This window comes from Aulonocara sp. 'chitande type north' Nkhata Bay, linkage group LG14 (genome assembly GCF_057382095.1).
Source record: "Aulonocara sp. 'chitande type north' Nkhata Bay isolate Kocher_YH1m ecotype deep benthic linkage group LG14, A_spYH_male_GT1.1, whole genome shotgun sequence".
Lineage (NCBI taxonomy): Eukaryota > Metazoa > Chordata > Actinopteri > Cichliformes > Cichlidae > Aulonocara > Aulonocara sp. 'chitande type north' Nkhata Bay.
The window spans coordinates 36271839-36297357 of record NC_141357.1 but is presented as its reverse complement, the minus strand read 5'-3'; the positions used below and the strand labels follow the sequence as shown (position 1 = coordinate 36297357).

Below are 25519 nucleotides of genomic sequence, written 5' to 3'. Positions count from 1 at the left end.
TGGTCGTGGCCGATTTCCTCTCTCGCTCGCGGGGGGGGGGAGTAGGTTCGGCCGGATGGGCCCCGGCCTCAGTCGGGCGGTGGGGATGTGTGGCGTGGGTGTGGTCCTTGGCCAGCTGCAGAGGAGGCGTGACGCAGTGAGCTCCCGGGGCGGCGCAGGGGCGGGGTGAACAGGTGTGCTGGGATCTGACAGTGATTGTGTCTCTTTATGTGTTGGCAGTGACAGACGGAGACGGGACGTGACAGCAGAGAAAGAGAGCGCGGAGTATATGTGTCCACTACAACCCGAGCTTAATAAAAAGTTCTGCACTGTCAAAAGTCGCTCCGGCTGGTATTTCTTGGGTCCACCGTTACACCGGCGTAAAACAAAAAACTGTACTTAAGCTGCGAGAAACCGCCTCTGTCCGCCGATCAACGGACCCTGATCCTAACCCTAACCGTAACCCTTTAATAAACGGTAAGCAGAACTGATATTGTCCTTGCAACATTGGAATTTCATAAATGCACGAATGGCTTGGCACGCAAAAGAATAACGCCACAACAATGTGATTGGTCACTTGCAATGTTGAACCTGGAACAACATTTTCATGATGATCTGGGAACAACACCAACGCGACGATATCAGATCATCCGAGTTCCCTACCCCTGTGCTGGAGGTTTCTTCCTGTTAAATGGAAGTTTTTTCTTCCCACTGTCGCCAAAGCGCTTACTCGTAGGCGGTCATATGTTTATTAGGGTTTTCTTTGCATCATTGTAGGGTCTTTACCTTACATCATAAAGCACCTTGAGGCAACTGTTGGCGCTACATAAATAAAACTGAACCTTCTGTCAGTAGGGTCTGATTTTGGGGGGACTTGGGTGGGGTGTCCACTCCTGAGAACACTGTGGTGTTGTGTTTACACAGCTGAATGCTTTTATAGAGGTCCTCAAACGTGCTGATGATCAGTTATTCAGGTGCATTTTATTAGTAGCACCTGGCTGCTATTTACCCTCTAATGGAAGCAGGATGTGCTTAGTTTTTCACCTGACTGCATAGAGTCATGTGACAATGTTCTTCTTCACATTACTGCAACACGTAATCTGTAATTTTAAGAAAGCAACAAGCTGATGCTGCTCAGCTCTGTGGTGTCTGTTCATTGGACTTCTATTTTGTTTCAAACTTGTTTTATTTGCTTCGTCTACATTTGACAAATTACACATTATGGAGTTAGCTGATCCTTTACATTTTAACTCCAGCACCTGTTGGGGGTCAAAGGTCAACTTCTTTAAGGATTTTACAGGATTAAAGCTGATGAGCTGTTACTCAGTATCAGCTGTGGATCAAGAGAAAGGTCTCAGTGTCTGATGGATTCTCACAGATATTTATGACCCCTAGCTTCTATTTCAGGGATGAATATGTTAGCTTATGGGTTTAATTTGTTGTTAATATCAGTACATGTTTATTTAGTTTGCACACATGCACCCTGCGGCATCACGACTCACTTTTATCGCCTCCTCCTGTCAGGATGAATCGAATGGAGCGGTCTTTCTTCTTCTTGTCCTCCGGGTTTGGAGGGAGGGGCTTGGAGCCATGGTTGAGGGGGACGGGGTCCTTGTTGCAGGAGCCAATCATGGTGCTGGTGTTCCTCATGGGCGGAGCTGGGGGCTTGTCCTCGACCTCCCCATTATCAGACATCTTCAGATAGGCTGCAGCCGACGTTCCTGTGCACCAGAGAGGCCAAAGTCAGAAACACAAACTCTTCTTACAGACGGACTTGTTTTAAATCTGTCAGCTCTTCAATATTGATCTGACACAAACAAAAACAATATCAGCTGCTTACTAATTATGCTGTTTTTATTTTCTGTCAAAATAACAACATCTCATATCACTGCATCTCCCGTCTCTACAGCTCAGCGCACGCTGTCGCGTTTCCCAGTAAATTGAAACTCTTTACAAGACGTTTTGTGGTTTCTCATAAAGAGAAAACAAAGAACCACGAACACTGAGATTAAATGTTTCCACCACATTGTTAGCTTCATCAGCTTTAAGCATAGCAGATCATTGATCATAAAAAACAACAAAAATGGGTGAAAAATCAGTACGAATAAAAAAAGAAAACTTTAGGTCTATTTGCTCACTGAGCGAGGTTGGTCGGAAGATGACTAAAACATCGCGTGTGCTGACTCAGACTTAAATGCAGTCTTGGTAAAAAGATAACACACACACACACTCGCACGTACACACACACACACACACACTCGCACGTACACACACATTTCGTTCTGTACGTACAACCTGGAGGAGGCGCCCACACAGCTGAGCGGAGAAGACGGACATTTTAATGACAAGTTTTACCACAACGCCCTCATACAAAAATACACAAAATCACACGCACAGACTACAACACAACCTGCTCGGCTAAATGCTCCACTGGGCACAGGAACCCACGAGGCCAGTCTATTTAGGTCAGAAAAACTCAGAATGAACCACGATTCATACTATAAATAGAAATAACCCACAGTAACAAGAACAAACAAACTGCTGTGTGTCTGTATCTCCCTCAGTTTTGGTGTAGCTAAGGTGAAATCAAAGCGTGTTTAAAAGGCTGTTTCAGTAGTTTAGCAGCACTGCCGCAAACACAGAGAGAAAATTGAATGTTTCAAATCTGTAGATCTTTTCTTCTCCCCCTTTGTACACTTTCTTCGGGCAATCGATCCCAGGTGTGGATTATCACAGCCACAGCGAGAGGAAGCAGTCCCAGTCCAAGTCAAACAAACTCTCCAGCGGTTTGTTTGTGGTGGGAAATTGATCCGACCCTAATCTCACCCGGTGCTGCAGGTTTGGGTGCAGCAACTTCTCTGACCAGATGCTGCACTTTAAACACTACTTCCCTGATATTCGTGCAGACGGTAGATTTTTTACTGGCATGTACAGTGGCGTGTCTAGAAAATTTTTGTTGGGGGGGCCAGGTAGGGGCACAGATTTGGAGAAGGGTGGCAGATGTAATTGGCAGATAATGTTTAAAAATAATCCTATAAACCTAATAACCGAATGAGCTTTTAACTCTTATTAGAATGAGATTTTAACCACTACGGTGCAAAGTTTTTAGATACTGCGTTGATAAAGTACAAGAGATACAATCAGTGCTTTGTCAGTGTTTACTCAGCATTCAAGGACAGCAATATTTGCATAGTATTTTTACTGACATGTAGTGCACATATGTTTTGGGCAAAAACATTTTTGAATATTAAAATATGAACATTTGTAACAAACAATTGACAAATTAGCCAGTTCCAATGTAAAACTTTATCTGCCTGTTAAAAAAAGAAGATAATCTTCTCACAAACTGGTGTTTGATTTTGAAACAGGAAAAAAGTGGGGAAACAACTGAAAAGACTAACATTTGAATAAAACCTGAAAGCAAGTAAATACTTTCTATGCTGCCTTATGGTAAACTTTGGTAATATTGATAAAGAACAGCACTGGCTGACGATGAAATACAGTCAGCTGGCATGGTGACACTGCCAGTATTAACCTGCAGGGCTGGACCGGTACAGAAAATCGGGCATTTTGACTAGAGACCGGCCCCCCAGGTATTAAAGCCATAAAGCCTTTGAATGAAAACAAATGCTGTTGTGACAGTGATGTACACAGTCTTGTTGGTATATGTATGATTTCTATACATTTTACATCAGATAAAAACTTTGGTTGTAAGATTTAGATAATTATTTAATAAAAGCTAGATATTTTAAATGAGAATAAGAAAGAAAAGTATTTCTTTGTGCCCACCTTTCCCTGTTAATGCCCTACCTGGCCCCCTGGCATAACTTTGCTAGACCCGCCCCTGCACAGTTACCAGCTGTCAGCTACCTAAAAAAGGATCCTGGTGTTATTTGTCTCTCAGAAACAGCTCATAACTTCCCTTCAACTCATTCATGTCACCTAAACCTGTTTCTTCATCACCTGTTCAGCTCTGATGATCCAGTAAGGACATCTCCTGGTTTCATCTTCATGTTTCCCTCTCACCACATATCCAAACCGACATCATGACCAGCAGCTTTACAGCTGTGGCTCCAGCAAACATCAGCTGATACTGGAAATTAATATTAAATAAATTCTAACAACAGCTGATCAAGCTTAAACGTGCTGCTGTTGTTTAGCGCGACATCTGCTGGTTTCCTCTTTCTGGCGCAAAGTGGGCGATAAACAAGAGAGAAAAGCCGATCAGCTGATCATTGATCAGTTTCATGATTGAAGTAGCAACAGGAAAGGGAGGGGGAGAGAATGAGAGAAGAAGAGGCAGCTGTGCAGCGTAAACACACAGAATAAATCCAGCTTTGTCTTTTTCCATTCTAGCTAAAGTCCGGGACAAACTGCGTCTCTTCTCAGCTCAATACCAAACGCATAATATTTTCTCTGAATGAGGGACCATTCCATTTTTAAGGAGCCGTTGGCAACTCTACTAACTAACCTTATGAATAAAATAAAGTTCACTATCAGTAACATCATAGCAACTGAACAGCTGTATAGAAACTCCGTCATGCTAGCTCGGGCAGTATGAGTTATTGCAACTGACGGTAAAAAGTCAGCACAACAAAAATAAACTCCACCTAAACTTGGTTTATATCTGACCCAGATAGACTGCAGGTCATAACTTCTTACCTGAAGTTCAGTTCACCTGACACTCGGACTGGCGGCTGCTTCGGGTCTCTCCTCCTGCCTCCCCTTCCCTCATCCACCTGCTGCCTCTGTGGAAGCCCCGCCATAGCCACCACCAAACAACTGAGTCATTTTTACACATCGACCTGCATCTGGCCAATCCACCACCTCTCATTGTTCATGCCCTTACAAAATAAAAATAAAAAATAAGTCACTGGGGATATGCCGGTATGCCCAATGGCCAGTCCAGCTATGTTAACCTGCAACCAAATCTGCAGCTCCATACAGCAATGTTACGACTTAGATGATATCTTATAACTCATAACTCTTATGTTAGCTGCCCTCAGTAGCATACTGTCAGAAATATTCGACGGCTGCAATAATTCTTTAAGTGTTATTTTTTCCTTGGGATTCTAATTTCACCGAAGTTTACTAAACTCAACAAACTTAATATTACTTACCGGGACATTTATTCTGTCCTCATTTTCTTTCACCGAAAAATTGTTTCCTGCAGTGCCGTCTTTCTTGCTTGGCTCTCCTACCTTTGCTAACGTGATGCACATAGCGCAGAAGCCGATGCTGCATTCACTTACACTCGGATATCTGAGCTTCACCGTGAAAACATAATCGGACATTTGATATTTGATTGAATTTTATTGTTTTGCCTTTGGGGTGGCACCTGGGGTGGCCAGTCTGGTTGGGGGGGTGGCCTGTGCCCCCCCAGGCCACCCCGCTGGACACGCCATTGGGCATGTATAGTTTTCCTTTAAATTCACTAATACATGCGCTGCTGCATGCGCTGCTGCATGCGACAGATCCTCGTATCAAACAGGGACAGATTTATTTCAAGGGAGGATATAAAACACCTTGTCACAGACAGAACTGAAGTAGGGCACAAAGACCAAGTGTGAGACAAACAAAAGTTATTTATGCTCTAAACCAAGGGTGTCAAACATAAGGCCTGGGGCCCAGAATCGTCCCAGCAAAGATTTTAAAGCTATTCCTACTAAAAAAGACTCCCAACCCCCCCACTGTCATTCACACTACACCAAGGTAATTACGTGATGCACAGCTATACTACGGAAATACCTGTTTTGTTTTACAGTGGGTCCACTGTAGGAGCCATTTCGTGTTGTTAGCTTATGTGTACCACTAGGGGTCACTTTTTGTGTTTTTAATGGTGCAGCATTAAAGGTAGACGGACGTAATTAGCGTGAGGTGTTGTTGGTCAGAAAGAGCAAACGGTTTGTGATTTATGTTAATGATGTTGGATACTAAGAGAACTGTTGAACAACAAATGCAACCGATGGAAAGCAATAAAGGTTTAAACAGACACGATAAGCACAGCTGGAGTTATTGGACTATGTCTCATTCATAACAGCTGCACCGCGACACCCCACTTCAAGGCTTATCCTCTACTGAGAATGAACAAAACTTTATATTTTATGATTACAGACAATCCAGGTGAGGAGCTACTGGAACTTTTCCTGCAGTTCCTGTAGTTTCACTGGTCAAACCCATGTAAGTTCAGTGTGACATCCCTGCTCTAAACACTCCGGTTCAGGCAGTTTTTTTCTACTCTTGGCTCTTCATGACATCAGAGAGACTATATAGCTTTCATATGTGTCAACTCGGCACCCAACTTAAGCCCCGCCCAACTCCTGTTGAAATCTTTTTATGAGGGGCAGCCATTGGAAGAATGTTGACTTAAAGGGGGAGGGGTTAAAACACGGTGTCTCAGACAGGGTTTTATAAGACAAGTCGTTTTTAGCAATTTTTTAAAGGTTTGGAAATAAGTTTAAATTGTTGTCCCTGCTTTCAACCAGGCTTCCTGTGCACAGGACACCAAATCTTGTAAAGCACCTCATCACAGTATCTCACAGGACAAAACCTGCAGTTCCTCTAAAGTCCACTGGAGGCTCACTCCAAATGTGAGTCAATTCCCACGTCTTCCAGGTCTTGATGCATTGTCAATCATCCAGGTAAGTAAATCTCCAAAAGTTGATTCTGAAGCCCACCGAAGGGCTGGTTCCAGTGTTAAAATGTCCAAATTTACAACAACCCACCACAAAAACATGGTAACAGTTCATTTAATTTGCTTTATGTCTCCAAGCATTTTTTAACACATATAACTTCTAATGTATTTAATTAAGCGACTGCAAAATTTTAGTTTCAGGCTCTCAAAGTAAAAAGAGGTGGGTCACAATTTAAAGCCAAAATCTCACTTTCGCTCAAAATTATTTTCTCTATAACCAACTTTAATATCATGGGATACATCATAGTTTCAACATGAAAGCACAGATTCATAGAAACAAGCTTTGGTACTCTGGATGTTTGATCTGTTTTCTGATCATTCACTGAAGAAAAGTTAAACTTTAGAAAACTAAACATGAAAGGTCTCCATCTTAGCAACATTTCGATACCAGACTTATATTTGCTGTGTGACAGCACAGAGGCTATGGCCTCTTTCACATGAACTCTGTGGACCTAATCAAACTAATCTGATAATATTATGAGCGTTATATAAGCTATTATACAGCTGTGTAGGCATCATCACGACTGCAATAAACTGTTATTCACGCGTGAGAAGAGGGCTGAGCGAAAGTGTTGAACAGCACAAAGCAAAAGACCAAAAAACAATCAATGAAAACACTCGGTGTTATCAGAATGACACTAATGAAGCAAATCACCTCAAAATGAATTTTTGTCACAGCCCACTGTTCAGGTTTTACTCACAAAAGAAAACATACGAACAGTTACGACAATAAAAACTCCCACTGAGTTTTAATCGCCTGCTGCTCTGGGAGCGACACCGCAGCATGCACATAAATCATTTTTACATTTTTTCCATCAAAGGGTAAATCTGACTGTTTCCTAAAGATTACATCAACAACTAAAATGTTCAGATTTACAAGGTCAAGTTATATTTCATAGTTATCAGAGGACAAATGGGCCTTTTTTATAAGCCATTCACAAAAATAAGACTTTGAATACAATAACAACAGAGAGATGATGAAGGTTGAGTCTTGAAATCATTGAAAACTTTCATGTTTAAATCCTAAAACTGATGGTTTGTCCTTCATGAAGCAGTTCTTACCTTAGCAGAGGCACGCAGACATGTTTACAGCATAGAGGTGATCCACAAACAAACAAACAAACAAAGAGAAAACCTTTCTGCTCGAAGAGAAACTGTTGGATCGACTGAGGGTTAAAGTCTAGCAGAGACTGAGAGGCTCTGTGAGCCTTTTGACCAATCCTGCCTCCTATAGACGGTGATGTCATTGTGTGATGTCACAAGGTGAGTCACATGAGGAAGTGGGACATACAGTAAACACACACACTAACACAGATACTCACACACATGTTTTAGAAAGGCAACAGGAAAACTTCAAACACACAACTCTTTATTGTGTCTGCTGGGTGAGAACACACACAGGCATTATCCCACACAAACACAAGAGTGTGTGTATGTTTACAGCCGCCACACACACAAACAATCGCTGTGTGTGTGTGTGGTGATGTCTTTGTTGTTGGTCTTTCTGTGAAACATAAACCCAGACACACGAGCAGACGTCTCATATTTCGGACTGTGCTGTCAGTTTCAGCACAGACCTGTTACCAAACAAAGCCACACACTGTCTGCTGCAGGGCGCACACAGACACACACACACACTAATTGATCTTCTAAAAATAAGCACAGGATGAGTGAGCAAGGTTTCAGAGGGTTTTCCAGACTCCAACTTTTCCTTGCGGGACAAAAACTCAGTTTAATGTCGAGTCTTCCCAGCGAGGTGACACACCAAAGCCCCCAAACTACAGACAAATCTGGATTTGCCCAGTCGTGATCACTCTCACCAGGAGAGGATCTTTGAAGAACAGGAAATCCTGACGTCTTATTCTGAAACAGGTGGTTGAAGCCTCCCAGGTCAGAACAGCTGGGCGGGGGTGACGGCTGCTTTCTGGGTCGAAGTGACTGAGGATTGGAGGGACTATTTGACTTTTCTGCAGCATGTGGTTCTGTGACTGAGACCATTTCTGTCCCAGCATTTTTTAACACAACTAAACTGCAAAAAGTACGCACTCATCTCCGAGCTCGTTCACTCTAATTCGGTTTCCAGAGCTCAGTGAAGCAGATCAGCGACGTGATTATCAACTGGATGATTCAACCCAGAGTTTATTACAGGAAAGACGCAGTTTAATCCTGGATCTCTGCGTGGAGAACAAGTGTAAGTTAGATGAACTAACTCCATCTTTCTTATTATATCTTTAAAAAAATCTAAAAACAAGATTTTCAAAACAGAAATAAAATGAGTATCGACAAAATCAAACAACACACAGCATTTGTTTACTCTGAGGGGAGGGGCTGCACACACAACCACACCCGTGTCTGAGTGATAAGAAAATATCACTGTCAGACAACTTTTATGATATCAAGAATTACAACACACACACACACACACACACACACACACACACACACACTCAGAGGATGATTACAGCTTGTGTCTGTTCTGTGAATCACAAACTGTCTGAGCTGTCATGTCCGACACATTGATTTCTCCAGCTGACGACTTCCTCGCTCTCTTATCTGTCTTCTCAGTGAAAACATTTCCTTTTCCTCTTCGTCGCGCTGCTTGTTACCGCCAATCGTTCGCAGTGTGAGCTGAGAGCAGCATCAACGAAACTACACTGGAGAATCGATATCTGATCGGACATCAAATCATCTAAAATACCCTCGATACGGATCGGCTTGAGGCACAGTGCCTGCTACCCGGACACGGCGGAGGAAGTGAAGGTGAAACATGTAGAAAAAGCTCAAAGAAAAAACACTGTGGGAGGAAACCAGAGCACCCAGAGGAAACCCACGAAGAGAAACTCCTGCAGGACAGGGGATTCAAACCGACGACCTTCTTGCTGTGAGGTGACTGTGACATGTCAGTCTTTTATATACAGTTTATGAGTTAAAACCTCTTCAGGGGGCAAGCGCTATCACTTCTGTGAATCTCACTCATTCATCATCGCCATCTCTTTAAAACATGTGTCTAATGAATTAATACTTCTGGTACCTTTAAAAACAAAAATCAGAAAATCCAAAGGAAAGTTTTTATCAGGTAGCATATGTACCGAGTAGGGTTGTTAAAAAAGGTGATACTCAGATTCTAATTGACAGTAAAAATCACCGTCGGGTTTGATGCTCATTTAACACTCATCCTCCAACAGCCCCTCCCCCACTAGCAGCCGAACACATGAACAGCAGCACAACAAACGTGGTGAAGCATCGTGAAGACCCCCGGTGTTTATTATTATTTTGTTTCAGCACAACTAGCATCAGCAGTTCCATCCGTAGGTAACCTTACAATAGACGACGTTAATATTTAACAGCATAAAGACCTCATGTTTCCCAGATTGAAGCTGAGTAAAGTCTGCCAGCAGCTAACCAGAAACGGTGACAGTCTACCTCATCGACTCGATGTGATCAGCGATTATAAAGGAAATAAACAGCGGCTGAATATTATTCTGGGAATTTGCAGTCAATCATGTCATCTAACACACACAAACACAAACAGATGATGAAAACGTGTGCGTCCACACAGGGAAGCTTACATTATGGAGATATACCCACAAACACCTCAAGAGACAGCTGCCATTAAGTGTCAGTGCTTCCTGAAAGTGCCGTATCAGCACGCATACAGATAACTCCCCTCTGACTCTTTCCCGCACATCACCGAGGTTTCACTTTGCCCCCCTCCTTGTATCTTTTTTATCGCCACTGTCGGTAAAGATTTATGAGAAACGGGAACTGAATGGCTGCATTACTAAATTATTGCGCCGCCCTGTAGTAAAGTTTTTATGATGCATCCTGTGATCTGAGTGTTTTCTTGTGTTTTATTTCCTCTCACAGACCAATTTTGGGTGGACATCACAGTTTCATTACTGCGTGTATACTGTGGTGGCACAAAAATAGGAAACGAGTAAAAGAAAACATCACGATGTCCGGGACGATCAGAAAAAGGCTTTTTGTGTTGCTAGAGGTCAGAAAAGAAATGTGAAAAAAAGGAGGCCACTTAAGGCAAAAGCAGAGGTTTAAGGATCGATTTGTTGCTAACAGCCAGGAACCAGTCGCCCCTGGCTGCCATGGTAACCATGATGTGGGTTTTTCACCTCAAGAGTTTCTGAGTGACACAAGCAGTAGATGTGAAATCATGGATCACCAAAAGCATTCGCTCCTCGCTGGCACTGCCCTGAGGACTTAATGAGGAGCTAGCATCCACGCCGCCCCCACGCCTTCAGTGTCCCTCGCAGTGAGATCATGCCCCCCCCACCTCGTGCAGCAGATATCTGAAACAACCTTTCAAAAATTGATGCAAGCATTAAAATTTACATGTTTGTTGGAGCGATTAATCTGAGGAGCTGAGGACCAAACCAACAACCTTCTGAACAGCAGATAACCCACTTAAAAGAGGGGTTACATGTATCCACTTGTGAACGACTTGTCTGTGATGTTCAGTCATATAAATGTGTACCCCGTGTCTGGAGGATGCATATGATGCAATCATGGCTTGATTTTAACAAGCTACTCTTACATTTTTGTAGCTGCTGTTTCTTTCTTTGCAGTAGGAACCGAAGCTGTGAATGTTGTCTCCTCAGTCTTGATGTCATCATAGCCATTGCTCTCATTGGAAGTCACTTCAATCACCTTTACTCATAGTCGAGAAACGCTTTACTCATCTACTGTCATTCTGCCTGTGGTTGCCTAAAGTTGCTCACTTCCTGCATGGATGCTCTTTAAACTTAATTCCGACTTTGTTGAATCTGTGCAGCAGCCTCGTGCCTGACACCATTATCAGCATTTACACGTGTGCATGCTGTGCCTATACTGATCTGCAATTTTAGGCAGGTGGTTTTCTCTCTTCTCTCTTCATTTGAAAAAATGGAGGCAGAAGAAAAAGTAAACAGAAATGCCTCCAATCACACTGATCAATCACAGTCATCACAAGCAACACCACACACCCTGTGTACATACATCTCTAGAAAAGTGCACATCAGGTTGTGGTGTAAGCTTTGGCGGAGGGTTTCAGAAGGGTTTGGAGTTACAGGTTGCCTAGTGTAAGCAGAGTTACCTCAGAGGTAAAAATTCCATTTTAGGATTTGGAATCAAATGTTCGTTTCATGTCAGGCAGGTTTTTGCCTGAACATGGGAACCAGAATGCACAAGCTCTGCTTTTTTCTGCATGTAAATAAATTGTGCATGCTAGCTTCTACATGCCGGAGGATGTTGCAGAAATGGATTAAACATTTAGCTGAACTTGCACACCCAGCAGGGGGGATCCGCCCCAGTCGTAGCCCAGCAGAGCTCAGTGCGCTTGGCAGTGGGAGGCCACGGAGCACCCCCTCCAGCTGCTCCTGGAGCTCCCGCTGTTACAACAAACACTAAACACTGCACATACCCGACAAGCTCTCGGTGTCAGATATTAGAGGAGGCGTGACATAAACAAGGAATCTAAACAAGGAGAGACAAAGGGACAGATGAGAAGACAGATGGAGGCGTTACTGCAGCCTTCTGGATAAAGAACAAAGAAGGAAAAAACACGTCTGCAAAAGTCCCGACAAACAGCAGCGTGAAGAGTCTGAACCGGTTTGAGACATCACCACAAAGAGATCAAATTCTGTCTCGTCTGCCTGCAGCTGACTCCAAAATCATGTCGTCGTGGTAATGAGACGAACCCCCAGGCCCAGACTTCAAATGTATATTTTAACATATTTTCACAGGTTTGACAGCATGCATGGACGCATGGATACATGTGCATGTATCAGTGTCTACCCCACACAGTCTGTATTCATGTTCACACACACACAGCCACACAAACGTCTGAACCACACCCATTATAATTTGGGTCTTTGAAGTTTCCAGCTCAGGAGAGTCCCTGGTTTGCACAGCACACCCTGACGCTTCTGTTCCTTCTTTATCTAAAGCAGCTTCCGTCTTTTATTTTGTGTTTTTATTATTGGACTGAGAAGCAGTTTTGCACGACTGCAAAATAATCCTTCTTATATCTTTTGTCTGATTTCTTATACTGGGCCTCAGCTCAACCTGTGACTGACTGAAGCTGTTTTAGCTCACTTCCTACTGCCTTTAAGCTAACCTTTTTAGGATTGGCTGCCCCTCCTAAACCAGATTTAAACGTGGTGCTTCCATGTAGAATATGGGCAAAACGTGCATGCGCAGTGCCTTTGTTTTCATACGCACATGGCGGAAAAAGCATGGCGGCGACGGAGAACGAGAAGGGAGAAAGCGGATCGTTGAATGAAACAGATGAACCAGAATTGGTTTGTAAAAATGGTGCAACTTCAGTGGTGTGGAAATGGTTTAGCACAACAAAGCACAGTTTTTGGTAGAGCATGCTAGCGGGCCGTCGTTATTACCGTGTGTTTTGGAAAATACGGCACACTTAAAATCAATCCTGTGATTTTCTGAAAAATGGACAGAGCCCCTTATGGGTCACCAACCAGTGGAGTCGTCCCCTGCTGGTCATTAGAAAACTTCACTTTGCCAGCCCAGAAGCTGCCTCTGTGTTTTATATACAGACATATAAAGAGTCCATCTTTTCCTGTTGTTCATATTACAATAACAAGTATTGTGTGTATTAAAGCCATTAGTCTGTGCTACACAGCTCCATTATATTAAAATACATCAATCAGCCACACTATTGAACCGGGTGACAGGTTAATTCACACACACAGACACACAGTAGACTCACTCCCACATATTCTGCTCTGACGGTAGAGAAATGCATTAAAACAACAAAAGTGGATTATTATGCTACTGAAAATAGTCCCAAGCAAGAAGCACTTTTTCTAACTGAGCAGAAAACTTCAGCATTATGAATCACGTCTGAACAGCAGAGAGCGTGTCAAGGCTTTTATGCAGAAACCTTAAAGTCTTTTGTCAGGTGGCAATCAGTGTGAGTGTGTTCGTGTGTGTTCGTCAGAGGACAGATGGTAATTTAGAAGAAGAGGACGTGGCCAAATATAAAATAAAGGAAACACGAAGAGAAAAAGAGAGGGGAGAGGAGGGGGGATAGTGGGTTTTTTTCTGCATGAACGAAGGGCACCGTGGGCCTGAGTGGGCTGGAATAAGAGATACAAAGACAAAGAAGAAGAAGAAGAAAGCAGATAAAAAGAGGATGCAGGTAGGGGAAGAAAAGAGAACGAAGGGAAGAGTGTGGGTGAAAGGAAGAAGTGAGTGCGTGACCAAATAACAGACTGCATCTTGGCAGGGGGCACACACACACACACACACACACACACACACACACACACACACACACACAGAGGCGTTTTTCCATCTCTCCAGAGGACATTGCAATGACATATATTCATATCCTGCAGACTAACTTAACTTCAAACCAAGTTTTCAACTAAAGATTTAATGATAACAGAACTTTTTACACTAAAACACAGGCAACTCCTCATAATGTGTAAAAAACCAAACGCATGTACATTTAGTGTATTTAGTTGCCTGTGTCAAGCAATGTCTGTGACACCAGGCTTGTAGATCAGGGCCTTTGTATATTTTTAGTGACGATAAAAAAGCTCATTTAATTACCATAATTACTGCTAGCTGAATCTAAAATAATTAGTAACTAAAGCTTGGCCTTAAATGCAGTGGAGTAAATGCTGAGTGCCCTGCAGGTATCGCTGCTGGAAGGACAGAAGTGGCCCGCTCAAGTCAACCTCATGTTTGACCTTTTTAAACGGTTTCCTGGATGTTTCCCTGCCGCTCGCCTGTGATGTCACCTACACTGACTGACCACTGCCTGCAGCTAAAGTTTGGACAATCTGGATTTTAATCTGCCCCACACTGTGCTGAGTTTGGGTCCTCTCCTCCTGTGGTTTCTAACTTCTCTGAGTGGTGTGGGGGGATTATTCAGGCCTGGCAGAGGTATGCAGCATCGGTCTGCTCTTGTTTAGTTATTTGACTGTGGTCAGGCTGGATATTCTGGGTGCTTTAATGACGCTGGTGTTGCATGATAACCCACGGCGTATTTTTCCAAACCCTAAACAGCAAAGTAAGAGCAGAGCAAAGCCTAAATGACGGAGTACGTCAGTTTACACAGCCACGTTTAACGCAGCAGTCACAGCTGGGTGGCTGTGGTCGGGATGTGCTGCTTTGTACGTGACATGACGTACAGATTAATGTGAATCCAGGACTGAGCCACATCTCTAAAAATCCACTTTAGCTGGATTTCAAACCACTAGAATGTGGCTGAAGTTTCCATGTGGTTTTTACTAGAGATGGACCGATCCGATATTACGTATCGGTATCGGTCTGATACTGACCTAAATTACTGGATCGGATATCGGAGAGAAATAAAAAATGTAATCCGATCCATTAAATATCAAAAAAGCACCTCACAAAACACGGCGTAACTCAGCTCATAACCGTAGCACGTTGGAGCAGTGTGCTCACGTGATAGAGCAGCTGTGGCGTGCGAGACTTGTTGTCTGGTTGAGCATTTGAAGCCTCGCTACCAATCCGGCATTTCATCTCCGAGAAAGTGATCCCAGAGAGAAGTGAAGCAAGTGTATAAGTTCATCTCTGAATGTTTGTAAAGCATTCCAGCGTTAAGCTTAACAACCGATATATGGAGCGACTGCCTCTCTCTCCTGCTGCTACTTCAATCATGAAACTGATCAGCTGATCGGCTTTTCTGTCGCGAGTCCGTCTCTCTTCTTTGTTTATTGCTCACTTCGCGTCAGAAAGAGGAAACCAGCGGCTGAACAACAGCAGCACGTTTAAGCTTGATAAGCTGTTGTTAGAATTTATTTATTATTACTTTCTACTCGAGGATCTTTTTCTACGCAGCTGACGGCTGGTAACTGTGCAGGGGCGGATCTAGCAAAGTTTAGCCAGGGGGGCCGATAGGGCATGAACAGGGAGAAGGGGGCACAAAGACATACTTTTCTTTCTTATTCTCATTTAAAATGTCTAGCTTTTAATAAATAATTATCTGAATCTTACACCCAAAGTTTTAATCTAATGTAAAATGTATAGAAGTCCATTACTGTATATAGTAACTGTTAAGTCTAATATACCCTAGTAAGCTGTACTACTTTTTCCTTTGGGAAGATACCATCTTGCAGTCTGCAATTCTGTTGAAGAAAGATGTTGAATCTATTGAATTATTCTTGAAAAACAATTGATTTCTGTGCATTTTTATTCACACTGCATTAAATTAAAGTTGATTATGTCGATTAAGCATCATGAGGTGGGGGGTGGTTCCCTGTTTTTTTTTTTTTTGCTGGGAGTTTGCAACCCTATTAGCTAGGTTGCTTAATATTTCCACTAAGTACTCTTTAAAATACCAGAATAGGGAGGATGGTGCAGGTTTAAGTTTATTAGATTGATCAGTATTGCTGAACTATGAAATATTTTGGGTGCAGTGTATTTTTTGCATACAGGTATAATAGAATAGCTTTAGTGTTTTTTTTTTTAAACTTGAGTTTGAACTTATACAAAATGCAGAAAGATGTTAAAAAAAGTTTTATTGATTAAAAAACACTATATCGGATTCATATCGGTATCGGCCGATATCCAAATTTATGATATCGGTATCGGACATAAAAAAGTGGTATCGTGCCATCTCTAGTTTTTACAGACATCCAGATAAAAGGAACATGACTCCAATCTGAAAAATCTGATTTGGGACAACAGAGCAAAGCGTTCTACACGAGTGGAAGCAGCAGGGCCTTAATTCAGTCATGTGTTTTTGCTGTTATACTGAAAAATCACAGCGGGCTCTTTTAATGGGACATTTAACACGATTTAGCCAAAAAAAACCCACATCAAACCCCAAAACATGGGTTTAATATTTCATTCAAATGACTTTAAGTACTTTTCACACACGCACAGCAGCCATGAACCTTCCAAACTTTACCTGACATAGAGGTGTTTGCCAAATTACAAATGTCAGGTGTCACATGTGCTAATCCAAGATCTGCAAAAGGAGCAGCTACCACTTTAATTGTTGGGAGGCTGAAGTTACCACATTTGGACAAAAAGACTGTGTAAAAGAGCGCCCAGGTCTGGAAAATCAAGCCTTACACCTGTGTTCTTTATAATGACCAGCAGGGGGTGACACCTCACCTGCCCCCCCCCCAAAAAAAAAGACTTTGGCTGTAGGGAGAACGACTAGCTTGAAGCTACCAGCTAATACTGGTGAGGTGCTATACGAGTACAGAAGCAGCTCTGTGGGATGTGTTGGAGCAGCTTGAAAACATGAGGCTTTGAGGAAAAAACTTAACACTCAGCAAAACCTTTGCTTCCAGGTTTCACTTCCTCTCTTCCTATATCTGCGCTGTTGTGGTGGTATTATCTGAGTGGTGACAACTACCACTCAGGAGAATACTGCCTTAAGGTCCCAATTAATGGTCACCTGGGGTATAATACTATGTTTCCCAAACCAGGTGGTGTGTGGTTGCTGGAGGTTGCTGGCAGTCACCATGGGAAATTAGTTCTGAAGACGTATATGGCACTGTAATATAAACCTTACTAACTAACAAAGCAATCAGAATAGGGCGCAGCACCCTCTTTGCAACACATAACGACCTCAAGCGACCCCCGCCCAGGAGGTTGTGGAATATGTATTTTTCCCAGTCTGTAGGACTGTGTGGGCCACAAATATCCTGCATGTCTCATAATTTGGTCGATGACTGAAACTAAATGGTCAAGAGGTCCGGTGATTCCAGTTAGTGGAGGTGGAGCTTAGCAGAGAGCAACATCTGTCAATCAAAGCAGCCACGCCCCAAAAGTTACATTGTAAGCCTTAAATAAATCAGAATAGAAGACTTACAATAAAATCCTCCCACCGTGCAGATATGAAGGGGGAAACTATCGACAGAGGCCGAAGCTGTTCTGTGCATCAGTGTGCAGGCGTCTTTATTTCTATTGTAAAGACGTAATAAGCTGATCGATTTGGAGCCAGCCTCAAGTGGCCATTAGAGGAACTGCGGTTTTTAAAGTTGCTGCTCAGTCCCGGGCAGATTATGCAAAAAGTTCATGTGAGAAAGCAGATTTTGGGATCATTACCTTACATTATCAATATTTCAGTGGTGACTCTTCCCCCATGCTGCCTGCCCTCACACATCCACACACACAGGATGTGATTAACTATCCACCTGACTCTGTGTGTGTGTGAGGAGTACATAGATTATTCAGGTTATTATAAGCAAGGCATTACATCCCAAAACCCCACCCTCCCTCCCTCTCCCCGCACACACACACACACACACACACACACACACACACACACACACACACACACACACACTGTGGCCTCAGTTGGCCCTGAAGCAATATGCTGAGGCGGGGCTGCACAGATGGCGGTATGGAGCAGGGTGTGTGTGTGTGTGTGTGTGTGTGTGTGTGTGTGTGTGTGTGTGTGTGTGTGTGTGTGTGAGGGAGGATCTGTGCTGACTTAAAAAACATCCATAATCAATTTGGTCTTTTACCCACTGAGATCATTCAGATGGTCTCTCCTCGCTCCCCCCGCCTCTGATCGTTTATATTTCAGTGATTCAGGGACTGATGGAGGTGCTGCTCAGGAGGTGAGGCGAGCCGTCCACTAATCACAGACCGTTCGATCCCCACACGTCCAAAAGTCCCTCCTGCATGTCCGCTCACTGCTACACTCATTCTCATTCCTCAAATACTGCAGAGGCTGCAGCTTTTCTTGTGTTTTAAAATAAACACACTCTTTGTCAGCCTTTAAAATCAAAATGAAGTGAAAAATCTACAATACCAAAAAAAAAAAAAACTGAGGAAGAATCAGACTCAGAAGAAAGGAGGAGGGGGAGGAAGAGGAGGAGCCCAGTAATCACCTCAGAGAGTTGACTGGCTGGAAAATGACCAGCTAAACAAGTATCAACCAGCCCTTCAAAGACTCTGGAGGTTTGGAGGTTGACTGACACGAGAAAAGATCAGCTCAGGCTTTACTGGACAAACTGGGTCGTGATCGTGGTCTCGCCTGCACTCACTGTCAGACCGAACCAGCGTCACAGCCTCTCTGCTTTTTCTCTGTCACGTAACTCTGACCTTTATCAGAGAAGTCTTTCAAAATAAAACAATTCAACTCATGATCGTGACATTTTCTGGTAGACAGTTATTTTACAGACACATATTTATAACATCCTGAATATCCACTTGTTTTTATTTGTTTATCACTGCAAAAAAAACATTTTATAATTCATGCCTTAAAGGTTTCTGTTACACTCAGCTGTAATCATCCGATTTAGTTCAACACATAAAAAAGAAAACTCCAACTGTCTGTTTCATCTCCCGTGTGTTTCTGTTCTTGTAGTTTTTATTTTGTTTTCAGCTTTACTTGGTTTTCACGGAGCACCGGTCCTGTCACTTTGAGTTCAGATTAAATGGTTCACTATGACTCCTGAGATGAATCTGAGTTTCATATAAGGTCGGGAGGAAAATGATCTAATCAAAGACAAAAATCTAGCCTCAGATTCATGTGCTGCACTTCTTTACGCTTTTAAAATCACACGGTGTAACAGAGCAGAAGAGAATCAATCTCAAGCCTTTTGCTTTGTAAAGCAAAGGACCAAACCACACAGCGACACATTAATGACTAACCTGGTGTTGTGGATAGATGATCTAAGATGTTCTCTTGACTGCTGTTTGGTCCATTTTCAGTCTGTTTTTACTCCCATATGACGGCATTTTTCTGCACATCGGGGACCCTCAAAAATGAACTTTCACTTTTAGTGTTTGTTTAACTTAAGGAAAGGCCTGTGTGGACCTGGAAATTAATGACAGCAGACCTACCAAAAGAAAACAAAGGTGAACATTTTCATGATATAACAGTAAAAATAATAAGTCTGATATGCCAGAAGTTTCTGATTTTCTGAATACAGTATACTTTTTAACTCCTCAGAAAAAAACATCACTTTGTGTTTTTTCTGCACTGATATATGTCTGCATTTTTCTTACTATTTTAGTTTAACAAAAATGAAAGTAATTGGTATAAAAGAATAAAAACTTGGGCTTTCTGTAACAGTCAGTAACATAGTAACAGTCTGAGCTCGTGTTTGTACACTGAAATAAAAGTTATCTCAAGGCTCTGAGTCAAACTGAGGGTTTCTGTATGTGTGTGTGTGTGTGTGTGTGTGTGTGTGTGTGTGTGTGTGTGTGTGTGTGTGTGTGTGTGTGTGTGTGTGTCTTTATTGGGTTTTGTAGGGTGTGTTTTGGCATGCCACATAAAGCGTCTTTGGAGTCCTTGTTGTTGGGGATTATTCTTTAGCTGAATGTCCTCGATCGTTAGCCACACACACACACACACACACACACACACACACACACACACACACACACACACACACACACACAGCTCTACATAATCAATACTGACATGGATTACAAGGTCACATTAAGACCCCCAGCAGGGAGACCTGCTATCTCTGACCTTAACACCACACATGTAAATAAACTGTGGAAGGAAAGCTGAACGAGACTGAACTTGAGGATTTTGGTTTCTGTGGTTCCACTTTCTCCCCTGTGTGTTTCCTCTCGCTCTGCAGCACCTCTGCTTCAGTAAAACTGACATTAGTAGATGAATCAATACCATTCGACACGTAGAAGAGGAGGTTTGATGACAGTGTTCAAAGTTTTTGGGAGGTTCACTGTTTGTTTAATAAAGAATCTCCAGCTCATGTACCTGTTAGAGCTGCAGGCAGGTCACAGCAACAGTATTAAAACAATATCATTGAAATCTGCACTCCTGTTTCTCACTAACTGGAAACAGCAGAGAAACAAACATTATTTAAACTGTTGATTTTGACTCACACAAAGGTGTTTTGACCAGGTGTTTCAATCAGCTGTCTGATCTTGAATAACCTCAACCATTTATTTTTACTGGATTATATGTTGTATATATAAATATATTCTGGTAATATTGCTGCACAGCCTTCATACTGGCTTCACATAAAGACCTCAGCAAACCAAGCTGCCAGCTATTTAGTCAGATTAAAATAATCAAGATTTAATCTTTTGTGGTCACGCTTTGAGTTTGACACGAGTCCAAAACGGTTGTTAAAGTGTAAACTGTAGGAAAATATATGTGTTCCCGTCTTTGTTCTGCAGATACCTGTAGCTGTGAGTCACCGTCTGATGGGAAAAGTGGGCGGCTGGAGGAGGAACAAACAGGAAGTAACTACCACACCGTCAGAGGCCTTAAAGATAAAGCTAAGAAACAGGAGTCTGCAGCCATGGATTTGAGAAAAATGCACTTTTTAGTCTTCGTTGGCGCTGGCTGTGAATGCATTACCAGCAATCAATACTGATGAAGCAGTATTGATTGCTGTCACAGAAGAACGTGGAGGTAAAATCGGTTTACAGTTAACACAAAGCAGAAGAAAGAGGATGAGGAGCACGACAGAAGTCCGACTCCGTCTGACATCATAGCAGAGGTGTGAATCAGAGAGGCCGTCGCTGGTCAGTGTCGACTCACCGGCTGCGACTGAATGGCCGTTCAAAGCAAACTCTGTGAGCTTTACAAGCTGGAAGAGCTGGAAAACTACAAGACACGAGGGAAGAGACGGGACAGAGGGACATGTGCGTGAATGTGACTGACTGATGACGGCGGTGATGCTGGCCGGTGAGTTGCTTAATGAGAAATCTGAACTGTCTGGGTCTGAACTCCTCAAATATGATTTGTGAAGGAGGTAACTTTGCAATCAGAGTAGCTCCAGCAGAGCGAGAGCCTTTCAGGTCAGTGTCAGTCCCAATGAAACTTTCATTCACATCATATCAATAATTTAACCTTGTGCAGATACTTCAGCATTAGGTTACAGCGCATCAGATACATGCTTCAGTTACATCTCTTTCTTTCAGCTGTGACTATTTGCCAAGCATTTTGAGATGAATAAATACCCGAGTGTTTAATCATATGCCTCAGCAGTGAGCTGCACATCCTGTGGTAGAACTCTTTGACTGCCTCGGCGAGCAGCAGAGAAAACGCGTCAGCCAAGAGTTCGTCCACGGCAACATGAACATATTATTTATAATTGTCACCAGTGGTATTGTTTTCATTTTTTTAAAAACTGGTGTTGGTGTCAAAAGGGTGGAACCAGCAGTCTACCATTAAATCTTTGGGCCCAAAGTCAAACACACTGACACCAGTGGAGACAAACTGAACTACGATTGGCGGACGCAGCCCACAGATCCTGCCTGCTGTGATTTTCCTCCAATGGAAATGACCACAACTTCTGTTAGCAGCACTGCGTAATAATCAGTTCTGATTCATGTAGAAATGCAGGCTGACTCTGTGCACAGCACCACGTTGGCGGAAATGAAATAGAAGATGTGAAGTGACACAGCTGACTAATAATAAAGCAACAGAATGAGGAGAGAGGAAGAAGAGGGCAACGACCGGGCTGAAGCTCCGAGAGCCAAAGTGAAGACAGCCTCAAAACGCTGGCGTAAAGCATCGGATGCATTCCCAGGGTGCACTGCAGCACCTTCAGTGGAAAGTCCATCCTCTAATGACGAGGCTTAATGCACACACACTATAAATTCAGTCAATACCTCAGATACACACTGCACCTTTTACTGTACCGTGACTGATATTAGTGCACACACTGGAAAACATGATGTGAGGCATGAACATGATGGATACATCACACACACACACACACACACACACACACACACACACACACACACACACACACACACACACACACACACACACACACACACACCCTGCAGTGGAGATAAATCAGTCGTGACGTCCAGTAGATTAGAGTCCAAAGAAGGCAGCTTCTGCTGGTCAATACAAAGCTGTGTGTGTGTGTGTGTGTGTGCGTGTGTGTGTGTTTCACAGTGGGTGGAGAGTGTATTCATTCCTATTTATAAACAGACAGCAAATGTTTTCTCTCCATTCTCTTACTGTTTGCTTTTTTCACAGAATAAACTCAATGACACAGCGAGTCGTCTCCCTCTATGTCCCTCGCAGGCTCTCTTACTTTGCAGCTCACATCTTTCTCTGCTTCGCACGGCTTCATCAAACATGTCAACACCACAAACAAAAAATCCCAGTAAAGGTTCACTCTGACTTTCAAGTCAAAAAACGTTATTAAAGTGTCAGGAAACTGTGGACAAACAGAATCGTGCTGTAAAGTGTATTTTATTTATACGGGACACTAAGATCATTTTTTTAGTTATAACTGTTGTTGCAGATTATAGTATGTCTGTAAACTTTAATTTTCACTTTAATACTGTAATTTTACAGGATCAAACGTGAAAGAATAGCAGAAGCATGGACGACAGCCTCAGTTTCTCCCTCTTTGTCACGCTTTTCTTGTCTACTTTTTCCTCACTTCAGTCGTCGCTGCGTTAAATCTGCCTGGAAAGTTTTCTGCTTGAAGCTACTTATCATGTGAATGTGTGTGTGTGTGTGAGCGTGTTTTCATATCTTTGTAGGGACCAAAATCCTGGTCCCCACAAGTTTGAAGGCATTTTTGAGACTCAAAACGTGCTTTTAGTGTCAGGGTTATGGTTAAGGGTAAGGGTTAGGGAACGAATTGTGTTAATTAGATGTCCCCAAGACATGAATACCTGACATGTGTGTGTGTGTGTGTGTGTGTGTGTGTGTGTGTGTGTGTGTGTGTGTGTGTGTGTGTGTGTGTGTGTAAGACAGAAGAAATCATTGTGAAGAAAGATTTTTAAAAGGACTGGATGAAAAGAAGATTGAGGGAGGAATGTGTCCAGCCTGAAGGATCCAACAAAGAGCATGAAAAGAGAGGAGCAAGACAAAAAAAGGAGTACAAAACAGGGAGGGGGGGGAGTAAGAGAGACACTACAGAGGGGGAAGGGGGAAGTGGGGGTCAGAGGAAAATAAAGAGGGGAGGATCAAACAGGAGAGAGATCCGAGCAGAAAACTGGGAGAATTTACACAAAACCATTTCTCAGTGGAAAAACTCGGAGAGTTTACGCTCTGCTCCCTCACGGTGTGATGAACTGCTTTCGCCCTCTTCATCTTTCCACTGCTATCGGCTTTCTTCTTCTACCATCCATCACCCTGTTTTCATCTTATTTTTTTCATCTGAAACAAGAAATTAATGAAGTGCTGCCAGAAATGTAACGAGCCCTTTCCCCAAACATGAATTTTGGTCACATTTGAAACATATTTCTCTTGATTTGCTGCTTTGTTTGGTTTTAAAAAATGTAAACCAATCTAATGTCTGGGTTTTGGACACCACCTCGCCACCACATTTAGACCAAATTCTGACACATTACTAAACAATTAAGTTAAGCCGGTCTTCACTGATCCTCACAAGGAAATTCATTCAGTACATTTAATCCTCCCTCAGTCTGAGGAGCAGCGGGAGGCCACAGAGGAGCGTACGGGGTTAAACTCCAGCGCTAAGTGAATGCCTTTGTGATGGGAGAATCAAACCTAGCTTTGTTTTAGCACGCATTTAATGGCGGGAAAAATAACCTCTCAAAGGAAACCTGTGCATGAATGGTGCTCCTTTGACCGGATTTAATCCCAGGACTTTTTCACTGAGTCACCACACTGAGGGACCAATCCAGGAAAAGTACGGCTGCAGCCCTTCAGTCAGTGTCCAAACCAAGTTGAGACCTTATTATGTCAGCGATATGTTCACAAAGAGCAATGAGCATCACTCAGCCCAAAGCAGGACTCTACAAGACTAGCTTTGCATAATCAACAGTTCAAAATAAACCCCATTTATTTCATTCTGCGCCTTGATGCAGCTGCTTAGTTCAGTTGTTTTAGCTCCTCCCCCTTTAAGTTTAGCTGCCCCTCAAAAATAAAAACCAAATTAGGGATGTCCGCTCTCACTGACGTCATACAGATCCAAACAGAGCAGCCAAATGTACGTTTACAGGAACATCTGCCACTCCAACAGTACAAATGTGACAGAAAATAGAGAAAACACAGCAGGTCCCGTTTAAAACAAGACAACACTAAAATACCCAGGAGCCCTGCACTTCACAGAGTACAGTTCGTATCAGGACAGATTCAGGAAGATTTTACTCTGTTACCCTTTCAGCCACCCCTTTTTTGTAAGCCTATAGTTCAAATACTCACACAGAGCTTGCACACACACACAGAATGATGCAGTGCATAAAAAATGCATGGCAAACCCGCCGACTCGCTCTCATCAGCGCAGTAGCCCCACCCTATTACCATCCCCCCTTTTCTCCACCTAAACACAGCACACACACAGGTGTGCTGATGGGGGGCAGGGGGTCTGTCTCCATCCCTGACATACCAGCTGTGTAACTCCGCCCCTGCCAATGCAATAAATAATGAAGGGTGCAGTGCACGCTGGGAGCCGTCAGACCAGAAATGCAGAATCCCGTTACAGCCAACTCACATAACGTGAAGTCCTCTGGTTTCCCTCAGTGAACCACAACTGCAAACACTGATGCACTGCTCAAACATCTTCTTTGTGAAAAATGACCTACCTCATGAACATCGTGCCTGCAGGCTAACCTGCACCAGAATGGGAGTTACTACGGAAACAGTTTCTGTTTCAAATGATAATGTCCGGCTTTATGTTTGAATTTAGCCAGAAGTGCTGCAGAGGTGGACCGACACCCGACCTGGACGGCCCCTGGTGTGCTCTCACTCGCTCTCTCTCAGCTGCTGCTGTCTCACTAGTATACACAGGCAGGCTTCAAACATGTGACCCTAAAGGTATGCAAACAGGTAGCGCTGGCTAAAGATGCAGAACTGCATCCACTCAGGGAACAGAAGACACGGTAGTGCTAACTCTCACATATCAGATGGAGTGGGGCTCGGGTGGAGCGAAGGGAGCAGATAGATTAAATAAATCGACC

The 25519-nt window shown here is 43.1% G+C and overlaps 1 protein-coding gene across 4 annotated transcripts in view; it reads right to left on the bottom strand.

Annotated features, from left to right (window-relative positions):
• The window catches only part of pak1 (p21 protein (Cdc42/Rac)-activated kinase 1), a 77007-nt gene that overhangs the window by 29018 nt on the left and 22470 nt on the right, over positions 1-25519 (bottom strand). For 3 of the 4 annotated variants that reach the window (XM_086262396.1, XM_086262399.1, XM_086262397.1), the window contains one exon: positions 1482-1700. In XM_086262396.1, the coding sequence (XP_086118522.1) occupies positions 1482-1674 (193 nt within the window). In that variant the 5' untranslated portion in view covers positions 1675-1700. Of the gene's footprint in view, positions 1-1481; positions 1701-7735; positions 7858-25519 lie in introns of those variants that run through there. The other variant, XM_086262398.1, reaches the window with a different exon arrangement.